The sequence below is a fragment of the Oncorhynchus masou genome, chromosome 28 (genome assembly GCF_036934945.1).
Source record: "Oncorhynchus masou masou isolate Uvic2021 chromosome 28, UVic_Omas_1.1, whole genome shotgun sequence".
In the NCBI taxonomy this organism is placed as follows: domain Eukaryota; kingdom Metazoa; phylum Chordata; class Actinopteri; order Salmoniformes; family Salmonidae; genus Oncorhynchus; species Oncorhynchus masou.
In genome coordinates, this window is record NC_088239.1 from 79,789,786 (window position 1) to 79,802,821 (window position 13,036).

Below are 13,036 nucleotides of genomic sequence, written 5' to 3' on the forward strand. Positions count from 1 at the left end.
ACCCAACACACCTCCAGGCTGTGTAAGAGCTATTTGACCAAGGAGAGTAATGGAGTGCTGCATCAGATGATCTGGCCTCCACAATCCCGCGACCTCAACCCATTTGAGATAGTTTGGGATGAGTCCAACCGCAGAGTGAAGGATAAGCAGCCAACAAGTGCTCAGCATATGTGGAACTCCTTCAAGACTTGGAAAAGCATTACAAGAGTAGCTGGTTGAGAGAATTTTAAATTTTATTTTTTTTAACCTTTATTTAACTAAGTAAGTCATTTATGAACAAATTATTATTTTCAATGACAGCCTAGGAACAGTGTGTTCAGATTTGTACCTTGTCAGCTCAGGGATTTGAACTTGCAACCTTCCGGTTACTAGCCAAACGCTCTAACCACGAGGCTACCGTGCCGCCCCCTCACATAGAGTGTGCAAAGCTGTCATCAAGGCAAAGGGGTGCCTATTTGAAGAATCTCAAATATAAAATATATTTGGATTTGTTTAACACTTTTTTGGTTACTACATGATTCCATGTGTTAATATTACATACTTTTGATGTCTTCACTACTATTCTACAATGTAGAAAATAATACAAATAAAGAAAAACCTTTGAATGAGTTCGGTGTGTCCAAACTTTTGACTGGTACTGTATATCTCAAAAGGCTGTATGTATTTTTTTTTATATAGTCCTATTGTAAATGTGTATTGTTGTAACGGCACCATCTTGATTACAAAAATAAATACAAATAGACACACTTTAAACTACATATTCATTTGACAGAGGTAATGAACGGCCCATTGATCGGCACCTCAATTAATCAAATGGGACCATGTTTTCAAAGTGTTTCAGAGCTTATGTCAATATTACACAAGTAAAATAACAGTTACAGAAATCAGGAATGCACACAGGCTCTATAAAGCTCTATATATGAGTGACTGTGTCCAACACACCACCACCTACCTGGTGTTATGTTGGGCACCTACTTGCCAAAAAAAGATTTTATGAAATATATTTATTTCTCAATGACATGTATTGCTAAATAAAAAGGTTTAAGGAAACACAGGCAGGCACCACATTACTACAATACAAAACAGCTCAATCAAGCCTGAGGGTCTTGTAAGTATAAAAGTAACGCTTGTTTCCATATAATAAAAAAAATCTTGAAATGGTAGTGGAATGGGATTAGTGTGGTGTGTGAAGAATCTAATACTTGAACATGTATGTGGTATAAATCACATTATTGTGGGAGAACAACCTCTAAGAGTATGAATTAGGCTGTGTGAGAAGGTTTGAATCCTCAGCAACCTGCCAACACATTGTTTTAAGTACAATAGACCAATATAGCTACTGTGGAGTAGGATTGTGGTGCTCATGTGAATTTCCTTTCCTTTTTGGCTTCAGACTAGAGGTCGACCGATTATGATTTTTCAATTCCGATTATTGGAGGACCAAAAAAGCCAATACGATTATTTATATATATATACATTTTGCACGCCCAATTTTTCAGTTTTTGATTTGTTAAAAAAGTTTGAAATATCCAATAAATGTCGTTCCACTTCATGATTGTGTCCCACTTGTTGTTGATTCTTCACAAAAAAATACAGTTTTATATCTTTATGTTTGAAGCCTGAAATGTGGCAAAAGGTCGCAAAGTTCAAGGGGGCCGAATACTTTCGCAAGGCACTATATATATATATATATATATATATATATATATATATATATATATATATATATATATATATATATATATATATATATATATATATATTATATATATATATATATATATTATATATATCTGAAATAATGATAATTACAACAATACTGAATGAACAATGAACACTATTTTTATTTTAACTTAATATAATACATAAATAAAATATATTTAGTCTCAAATAAATAATGAAGCATGCTCAATTTGGTTTAAACAATGCAAAAACATAGTGTTGGAGAAGAAAGTAAAAGTGCAATATGTGCCATGTTAAGAAGCTAACGTTTAAGTTCCTTGCTCAGAACATATGAAACCTGGTGGTTCAATATTCCCAGTTCTTCAATATTCTCAGTTAAGAAGTTTTAGGTTGCAGTTATTATAGGAATTATGACGCGTCGAATATTTCTCTCTATACCATTTCTATTTCATATACCTTTGACTATTGGATGTTCTAATAGGCACTTTATTATTGCCAGCCTAATCTCAGGAGTTGATAGGCTTGAAGTCATAAACAGCTCTGTGATCAAGCATTGATAAGAGCTGCTGGCAAACGCGGTAAAGTTTGAATGAATGCTTACGAGCTTGCTGCTGCCTACCACCGCTAAGTCAGGCTACTCTATCAAATATCAAATCATAGAATTAATTATAATATAATAAACACACAGAAAATATGAGACTTATGGTTATTAATATGGTCAAATTCGGAAACTATAATTAAAAAAAACAAAACGATTATTGTTTCAGTAAAATACAGAACTGTTCCGTATTTTATCGAACAGGTGGCAACCATAAGTCTAAATATTGCTGTTACATTGCACAACATTCAATGTTATGTAATAATTATGTAAAATTCTGGCAAACTAGTTTGCAACGAGCCAGGCGGCACAAACTGTGGCATATACCCTGACTCTGCGTGCAATGAACGCAAGAGAAGTGACACCATTTCCCTCGTTAATATTGCCTGCTAACATTAATTTCTTTGAACTAAATATGCACGTTTAAAAAATATATACTTCTGTGTATTGATTTTAAGAAGGGCAAAAGATGTTAATGGTTAGGTACATTCGCGCAATGACTGCTTTTTTCGTGAATGCGCCTTTGTTAAATTATCACCCGTTTGGCGAAGTAGGCTGTGATTCGATGATAAATTAACATGCACCGCATTGATTATATGTAACGCAGGACAAGCTATTTAACCTAGTAATATCATCAACTATGTGTAGTTAACTAGTGATTATCTGAAGATTGATTGTTTTTATAAGATAAGTTTAATGCTAGCTAGCAACTTTCCTTGGCTCCTTGCTGCACTCGCGTAACAGTTGGTCAGCCTGCCACGCAGTCTCCTCGTGGGATGCAATGTAATCGGCCATAATCGGCATCCAAAAATGCTGATTACCGATGGTTATGAAAACTTGAAATCGGCCCTAGTCAATCAGCCATGGCGATTAATTGGTCGACCTCTACTTCAGACCAATGCCTATCTATCATTTAAAACTTCGTTTTTTGTTAGATTTAAGTTGTCTGAATGGGGGGGGAAACACAATATCAAACAATTACTCAGATCAGAATTGGATCAAAGTGTCCTCCGGATGTGATGTGTTGCGCACTGTTCTCCCAATAAATGCAGAGGGCATCGGAGTAGAATTATTGTATAGCATTGACCGGCACGAGCTGTCTTTCAATCACCTGCGGTTGTGAGCTGCGCCTTTGAGATCAAAGCGCAGGGCAGCGTGTATCCACGTCTGCACGTCTTGATATTCATTGCTAGTTAGTGAGTTATTTGCCCAGTTATAGCTACATTTTGGTCAGCAAACAGGGTTTCTACAGTCATTAATTAAAAGTCATGCTGAGTGCATCACCTGCGTGTGTGCCGGAGCAAGGTGGCAGTTGCCCGAGGAGAGAGACATTGCAGCAACTGGTAGCCTATAAAATAATGAGAGACAACAGACTAACTAGATATTCAAAACATCTAGTGTAGTCTGGCTAGTTACCTCGCTAGTTAACTATTTAGCTAGCATGTATTAACGTCCTTGTCATGTCCTATGTCCTAAAAAACTTTCCACCAGCACTTGTGAATAACCGCAAATGGCCGACACGCAGTTGATGAACGGGTGCAATAATAAACTAATGCTACATATTTCTGTTGTAAAACCGTCTCTCAAGTGCTCAATATTTGGAGTTGAGAAACACATTTGACATGATTGGAATGCTGGGTGGGATTCCCCATGTAATTCTGACAACGTAAAGAAAATAATCTCAGAGTAGCCTAATTGACAAATAGCTCCCATGCTGTCAATAGATCTTCCCTGAAACCTGAATGTAGACACATGGGATTTGCTTAACGAGTAATGAAGAAGTCATGACATTCCATCTGTCAAAATGTATAAGAACCCTGAGTAAAGCAACTGAAAAGCCAGTTGGGTAAATCACTTTGTTTTATGTCTTATGGCACAGACACACCGGTAGCGTTTGCTGGCAGAGATAACTTACCACCTCTGAACAGAGTTCCCGCAGTAATTTGCAAACCAAAAATGTCATCAGTCAGACGCCTACCAGCGTGTGGTCCCTAAAACACACTTTTTTGGTCCATGGTGTTACCAACCATTTTGTATTTTTGGGCAAGTGATTTGAGCTTTCGGACAAGTTAAACATCGGTCAAGCCCTTTACTGGTGTCAGAATTAGCAAGGAACAAGGAACTAGCTTTGATTCGTTTAGGGAGGCAGTGTAGCCTAGTGGTTAGAGCATTGGACTAGTAACCGAAAGGTTGCCAATTCAAATCCCCGAGCTGACAAGGTACAAAATCTGTCGTTCTGCCCCTGAACAGGCAGTTAACCCACTGTTCCTAGGCCATCATTGAAAATAAGAATTTGTTCTTAACTGACTTGCCTAGTAAAATAAAAAAATTAGTGTCTGAATGAAATCTCCTAGTCAGATACTCACTCTGATAACACATTTGGTAATTATATACCTTGTGTACCCATTTTATATGTCAAGGTAGCAACTCCTATTATTGTAGCCCTGAGGTCACGTTGATATAGGTTAACTGTCAAACTCCTCTCATAAAAGATGGACTAAATAGATGGACAGACATACGGAGAAAGTTGAGGGGCAGCAATACTCTGCCCTGCTGCATTCCTTCCTAAGGTCATTTTCTCATGGCCTTACGTACGTCAAATATTGCAGGTAATGTTCATCCCATTTTCTCCCCAATTTCGTGATATCCAATTGGTAGCTACAACCTTGTTCCATCGCTGCAACTCCCAAACGGGTTTGGGAGAGGCGAAGGTCGAGACATGCGTCCTCTGAAACATGACCCGCCAAGCCATACTGTTTTTTAATACGCTTCTCACTTAACCCGGAAGTAAACTGTACCAATGTAGCAACGGTCATCAAAATTATTAAAATGTTTTCAAAATAATTCCAATAAATGCAACAGTTGAACAATCCCACTAATCCCTGAACTCCAAACTTTTAGAATTTCTATTATCTATCAGATATTGGCTTAATTATCCCACAAAACATATTTTACTGACATGGACAAATAATGGAGTTCAGGGATTAGTGGGAATACAGGTAGTCAGTTTTTTTGCAACGTTGAACTTTTTCTGATTGTATCAGGTATTTAAAAATATATAAGAAATTATATGTGCCTGATTTGCATAAATTTGCTGTCTATATTTGCATATATGAATACATTAACATAAAGGTGTGAAACAGGGCTGCAACCACCAAACACCTGCTCTCTCTACCCTACCTGCTCTCTACCCTACCTGTTCTCTCTACCCTACCTGCTCTCTACCCTACCTGCTCTCTCTACCCTACCTGCTCTCTCAACCCTACCTGCTCTCTACCCTACCTGTTCTCTCTACCCTACCTGCTCTCTACCCTACCTGCTCTCTCTACCCTACCTGCTCTCTCTACCCTACCTGCTCTCTCTACCCTACCTGCTCTCTCTACCCTATCTGCACCCTCTACCCTACCTGCTCTCTCTACCCTACCTGCTCTCTCAACCCTACCTGCTCTCTCTACCCTACCTGCTCTCTCTACCCTACCTGCTCTCTCTACCCTACCTGCTCTCTCTACCCTACCTGCACTCTCTACCCTACCTGCACTCTCTACCCTACCTGCTCTCTCAACCCTACCTGCTCTTTCTACCCTACCTGCTCTCTCTACCCTACCTGCTCTCTCTACCCTACCTGCTCTCTCTACCCTACCTGCTCTCTACCCTACCTGCTCTCTCTACCCTACCTGCTCTCTCTACCCTATCTGCACTCACCTGCTCTCTCTACCCTACCTGCACTCACCTGCTCTCTCAACCCTACCTGCTCTGTCTACTCTACCTGCACTCACCTGCTCTCTCTACCCTACCTGCACTCACCTGCTCTCTCTACTCTACCTGCACTCACCTGCTCTGTCCACCCTACCTGCACTCACTTGCTCTCTCTACCCTACATGTACTCACCTCGACCCATGGGGCGGCGCACAATTGGCCCAGCGTTGTCCGGGTTAGGGGAAGGTTTGGCCGGCAGGGATGTCCTTGTCCCATCGCGCACTAGCGACTCCTGTGGCGGGCTGGGCGCAATGCATGCTGACACTGGCACCAGGTGCACGGTGTTTCCTCTGACACATTGGTGAGGCTGGCTTCCGAGTTAAACGGGCATTGTGTCAAGAAGCAGTGCGGCTTGATTGGGTTATGTTTCAGAGGATGCACGGCTCTCAACCTTTCTCTCCCGAGTCTGTACGGTAGTTGCAGCAACAACCAATTAGATACCATGAACCATTCCCGCAGTCGTAACGTTAATGGGAAAGGCACAAGCAAGAGTATAAAACAGTCGCAGGAGTAAAGGAAAGACATCAATTTAATGAGATTCAAGTGGATTTTGCACCCCTGAAGCACAGTAAATAGATGTCTGAAAAAGACAGGTGGGTGGGGCATGCGTGTTGCTAACCAATGTGTCGTAGGAAACGCTGTCTGACAGACCACCCGAAGTCAGCTTGCAGGCGCTCGGCCCGCCACAAGGAGTCGCTAGAGCGCGATGAGGAAAGCCCCGTCGGGCCAAACCCTCCCCTTGCTGGGCCAATCATGCAACGCCCTTTGGGGGTCCCAGTCATGGCCGGCTGACACAGCCTGGGTCTACAGCTGTAGTGGTGTCTCAGCAATGCAGTGCCTTAAGACCACTGCGCCACTCAGGAGGCCATTGAACATGTTTTTAGTTGGTCGAAGGACTTTGTCACGTGCTGTAGAAATGATTGACACTATCTGTTGGCCAATGAGCAGAGTTGGGATCAAATCCACCAGGTTGGTTCAAGAAGTGAGATGGATTTGGATTGCTCCACATTTGGTACTTAACCACTAAACCGCTCCAGGGGTGCTGCTCTGAGGTTACGTGTGTGTCCCAGGGTGGTGAGAAATTCCCTCTTGAAGTGCCCATCACCACTACCACTAAGTGGTGGACACATAAACAGTCCTTTCAGAAAACTCCGTGCCCTTTTGTGAAGTGGAATTGCACACACCCAGCCGAATGGAAAAACTGCTATGCACAGAGATAGTCAAGGTTAAGCTCTCTTTGTCTAAGTGCAAACGGGCAGATGTCCGATATACAAAATGCAGCGCATACGACACAATCCCCATCAGGGAATCTCCAGAGGGCATGGCGAGACGGTGCAAATATGACCAATAAATGTAATTTATAATACTTTATGACCTGTCACTCGCTCAGATTGACGTCAGTGGACTCTGGACGACTTTCATCCAATCACCTCACATAATGGATATGCATCTCAAATGGCGCCCTGTTCCCAATATAGTACACCACTTTTGACCAGAGCCCTATGAGCTGTGAACAGGGTGCCACTTGTGACTCAGCCAATGATAAGCAGATGATTCACCGACTACAGTACAGTGCAAGGGGAGAAATGATGATGTAGCATTTAGAGGTGTCTAGACTCAAGATGGGGTTTGATAGAAGTCCCGGGCAGATGGTGTCATGAATAGGGGCTGTTGAGGTGTTGATACCGGTCTTATTGTGACCAGGGAAGATATGTTGTTAGATCAGACAAGCTGGTGGTATTGTACAACACAGCTCTGTTGCTACTTTACTGTGACTATGATGAATGAAATACAAACTCCCTTATTAAGCAGTGATAATGTTGATTCTGTTTCAATGTTGGTTCTTGAATGCTGATGAGCCTTTGTGATTATATCTGATTTGGAATTTCTCAAGCGAAACAGTACCCTGTGCCGTCCCACAAAGAGAATAGATAGCACATGGGAGACATCTATGATATCTCTAACAGGCAGCTGCACAGATCTCGATCAAGCATATTCCTGGACTAGAAATAACTTTCAGTGGACGATTCTCCATTGCACATGCTTTTTTAAAGGGGCAATTTGCAGTTCAAACAATAACAAATGAGTCACTGGTTGAAACAAATGGGTCTGGATGAAAATGTAACCACTCAAGTTCATAGACAGAGCAATGGATGCAAGGACTGACCATTCATTTTTATCAACAATTTAGTTTTAACCGTGTTGTGAGGCTATACAATGTTGGTTTCAAATTACATTGTTTACAAACAATGGAGTTAAACAAGCTCACCCCTTTTATGTCTAGTTTTAAGTCCAGTAGGTTCAATGTGGGTTTGTCTTAGGTCAGAAAAATACTTTCAATTTCTCCAAAGCACAGGTTTTCGGTCCAGGAGTAGATTCAATCTGGGCCTATGCAGTGCACCGTCCCCTAAAACACGATGAATCTCTCTGAAATGGGAAAAGACTCTGAAATGGGAATAGACTCACTGAAATGGGAAAAGACTCACTGAAATGGGAATAGACTCTCTGAAATGGGACATCTTTGTAATCTTTTCTCCTCTTTGATGTTTTCCTTCTCCCACAGGTAAAGCTGCGGGCGGTCTGAACCTGGGCAACTTCTTTGCCACTCACAAGGGCTACACCCGGCAAGGCTTTGACCGTCTCAGCACCGAGGGTAGTGACCAGGAGAAAGATGACGATAACGACACTGACTCGGAGAACGAGGAGTACTCGGCCCCGCCTCCCCCTGTCGGCCCCTCCTCCTCCTCTTAGGACCCCCACCACCCCACCTCAAAGCCGTCCCACCAAATGCCAACCAGCCCTTGGCTCCCGTGGTCAGGATGTACTATAATCGTATGTGTATCTATGTTTGTGTTGGCTGCCAATCGTTCCTATTTATTTGTGCAAAAAACATTCTCGATACGATGTGCCACTATCTTGCTTTGTGAGTTAATGGGACCAGGGATTTTAAGTAAGAGAACACTGGTAGGTCGAGGAGTGATGCTTTTTAGAGTATAATTTTAACGGGAAGGAAGAAAACGAGGGGTAGTTTTATTTTTATAATTAATTGTCGACATAAATCTCTTCCACTTACAGTACTTAATCAACCAGATGCTTTAATGTTATGTTTTCTGTTTTTTTGGTCCAGAAACTTTGGTTGATTACTTTTATCCGTGCATTTGTGCCTTTTTAATTATGTATTTTGCCTTTCTGCAGCACCTACACTACCGTTCAAAAGTTTGGGGTCACTTAGAAAGGTCCTTGTTTTTGAAAAAAAAGCATTTTTTTTTGTCCATTAAAATAACATCAAATTGATCTGAAATACAGTGTAGACATTGTTAATGTTGGAAATGACTATTGTAGCTGGAAACGGATGATTTTTAATGAAATATCTACAGAGGCCCGTTATCAACAACCATCACTCCTGTGTTCCAATGGCACATTGTGTTAGCTAATCCAAGTGTATCATTTTTAAAGGCTAATTGATCATTAGGAAATCCTTTTTCAATTATGTTAGCACAACTGAAAACTGTTGTTCTGATTAAAGAAGCCATAAAACTGGCCTTTAGACTAGTTGAGCATCTGGAGCATCAGCATTTGTGGGTTTGTTTACAGGCTTAAAATGGCCAGAAACAAAGACATTTCTTCTGAAACTTGTCGGTCTATGTTCTGAGAAATGAAGGCTATTCCATTCGAGAAATTGCCAAGAAACTGAAGATTTCATACAACGCTGTGTACTACCTTCACAGAACAGCGCAAACTGGCTGCAACCAGAATAGAAACAGGAGTGGTGGGGCCCAATTGGCTAACAATTGCAAAAGGGTTTTCTCATGATCAATTAGCCTTTTAAAATGATAAACTAGGATTAGCTAACATAACGTGCCATTGGAACACAGGAGTGATGGTTGTTGGTAATGGGCCTCTGTACGCCTATGTAGATATTCCATAGAAAATCAGCTGTTTTCAACTACAATAGTCATTTACAACATTAACAATTGTCTACACTGTATTTCTGATCAATTTGATGTTATTTTAATGGACAAAAAATGTGCTTTTCAAAGAAATCTCTAAATGAACCCAAACTTTTGTACGGCAGTGAATATTATTACAAATGTGCCACATAATGGAAAGAGCTGCTGCTACTGTCAACTGTACTTAGGTTTCATTGTATCGCATTCAAGAGAAAGGATTAAAAAAATTATTATTATTATCATGTATCTAAAGCTGTATTTAGGAAATTTTCCAATCAGATGTAAGCTGTGTCTGATATTTATTGTGACATACTGAGGTTTTATTGCAAGAATACTATTTTCAGTAACAATGTTATTTGTGTAATAAAGTGTCTGCAAAGCATAACCTTCTCACGTCATTCACTGAGCGACAACATTAAGGGTTCCAACAATCCGGTAACTTTACCAAAATCACAAAGTTTTCCAGATTTCCTGCTTAATTCCTTCCTAATTCTAGACAACCTGGGAATTTTGGTGAATTTACTGGAATTTTGCAACCCGACGTACCTTGTAAAAGAGAAGTGATCAGATTCTCGCGTTGTGCTCATAGCACAAGTATTGGATTCTCTTGAAACATATTGTATGTAGTAGATCTAGAGGAAAAAGGTCATTGCACAAAATTGCATCAGTTGTTTTCTATTTCACCAGTGCTTGTACAGTAGCTTATTGGACATTAATATTTTATGAAAACAAGCATTGCTTGCTGAGTTTAACTTACCCTTTTGGTTAAATATTTCTGATCATAATGTCTATATTCAAACGTATTCATTGAGACTGGGTTGACATTGATTGGAGTTCTTCAGATGGCTTCAGTCAGACGTTATTTTGCGGTGTGTTGGTTGAAAGGACACCTAGTGGTGAGCTGTAGAATATGTTTGGTTGTAGGGACACCTAGTGGTGAGCTGTAGAATATGTTTGGTTGTAGGGACACCTAGTGGTGAGCTGTAGAATATGTTTGGTTATAGGGACACCTAGTGGTGAGCTGTAGAATATATGTTTGGTTGGAGGGACACCGATGGTATTATTCACCCCTCTGAATGGCTCCCATACGAAATCCATGTCTCAAGGCTTAAAAATACTTCTTAACCTATCTACTGAACCTTCATCTACACTGATCGAAGTGGATTTAACAAGTGACATCAATAAGGTATCATAGCTTTCACCTGGATTCACCTGGTCAGTCTATGTCATGGAAAGAGATGGTGTTTTTAATTTTTTGTATACTCAGTGTGAACAGAACAAGTGAAAGTTTAGGGTTGTTTTTCAGAAATTTCAGTTGGACAATACTTGGAGCCAACCAGGGTTTTTGGAAAACCTGGGAATTTTCAGAAAGTTATTGGATATTCCTGATAGGCAGGGAAGTATTTTCTGATCACCTGATGGGCAGTAAAGGATTTTCTGATCACCTGATAGGCAGGAAGATATTTTCTGATCACCTGATAGGCATCCAGATTAGCACATATGAAGAAAATTAGGTGAGTAGAGGAAGTCACCATTGAGATGCATCCATTGACCTCAGTCATATGTTCTGGAGAAATTATAGAATTTGTAGTTCAATCTTTTTTTTGCTATTCTCAACTACAATGATCTGTGATTATACAGTGTGTTGTAAAACGAGTTGTGAATTCATTATGTTTAATGATTGACCATCCCAAAGCAAGGGCAAACTATATATGTTGCTCTCTTACGCTTTCTTATTTGACCCTCTTAGAGCTAAGCTACACAAGGTCAAGAAGACAGTCTGGCACCCTATTCCCTATGGTGATCTTCTTATGTCTTGGGCCCATAGGTCTCTTGTCAAAGTAGTGCACAATGGCTGCGTTTACACAGGCAGAAGAATTCAGATATTTTCTTCTTCACTAATTGGTCTTTTGACCAATCAGAACATCTCTAAAAAAGATCTGATGTCAAACAAAATCTGATGTGATTGGTCAAAAGATTAATTTGTGCAACAGTAAAACATCTGAATTGGGCCGCAGTTGTAAACGCAGACAAAGTTGGAAATCAACATAGCCACAGTAATTGAAACTCTTTACCCGCTAATTCAATGGGTACTGGTAATTCCCTGAACATTGATAAATGTCCAGAAACCGTAGGACATGATCAGAGAACAGATAGGACATTTTCAGAAACCAGATAGATAGACATTTTAAAGGACTCAAGGGCTGCAAAAAAAGAGGAAGGGAAGCACTGCTTAGGTCCACAACAGTAGGTTTTGCATTCTGGGAAATGTAGTATTTTCCCCATATTGAACATTTTTATTTTAATATTAACTAAATATAATAACTTCGAATATTCACATACAGGTTTTGTTTTCCTTGATCATTTATTTTAAGAATTTGTCCTCTAAATCAATTTCAACAATATTTTATATGCATGTATATAACAACATGTTTGATGTTTTATGTACAGGATGTACATTTGTATAGACCACACCTAATGTGGAACAGAAAAAGGCATCGAATTAAATTAAAATTTGAATTGCAATTCTGTATCATTTTCACTACTTCAATTCAAATTAAATTCAAATGCAAGACTTGAATTGGAATTTATGAGGCATTCTCAATTCCGTTGTGAATCGAGCCCAACCTTGTGTTAGAAGAAGAAGAAACCTTTATTGTCCATGATCTGTCAGAAAGTGGAAACATTATTTTCCTTTTTGACCCAACCCCCAAAACACACACACACACACACACACACACACACACACACACACACACACACACACACACACACACACACACACACACACACACACACACACACACACACACACACACCACTAGGGGTTTGGAAGCTCATTATCAGCAGCAGTGTGGCTCCCCGACATAGAGTGCGTTTAGACAGGCAACCCACACCAGATTGGATTGGCCAAAATACCAATTAGTGAAAAAAAAAGATCAGAAGTAGGCTGCCTGCCTAACACAGCCATGTAGAACAGTTAGGGGTGCCTTGCTCAAGGGCACAACGGCAAGGGCACAATAGCCCGGTTATTGTGAAAGATTTGAGT

General features: G+C 40.3%; 1 protein-coding gene across 4 annotated transcripts in view; it reads left to right on the forward strand.

Moving 5' to 3' along the window:
- pam (peptidylglycine alpha-amidating monooxygenase) overlaps positions 1–10,372 on the forward strand; it is a 140,735-nt gene extending 130,363 nt beyond the window's left edge. For all 4 annotated transcript variants that reach the window (XM_064943538.1, XM_064943540.1, XM_064943537.1 and 1 more), the window contains one exon: positions 8,601–10,372. In XM_064943538.1, the coding sequence (XP_064799610.1) occupies positions 8,601–8,788 (188 nt within the window). In that variant the 3' untranslated portion in view covers positions 8,789–10,372. The remainder of the gene's footprint in view (positions 1–8,600) is intronic.
- The last annotated feature ends 2,664 nt before the right edge of the window (positions 10,373–13,036 follow it).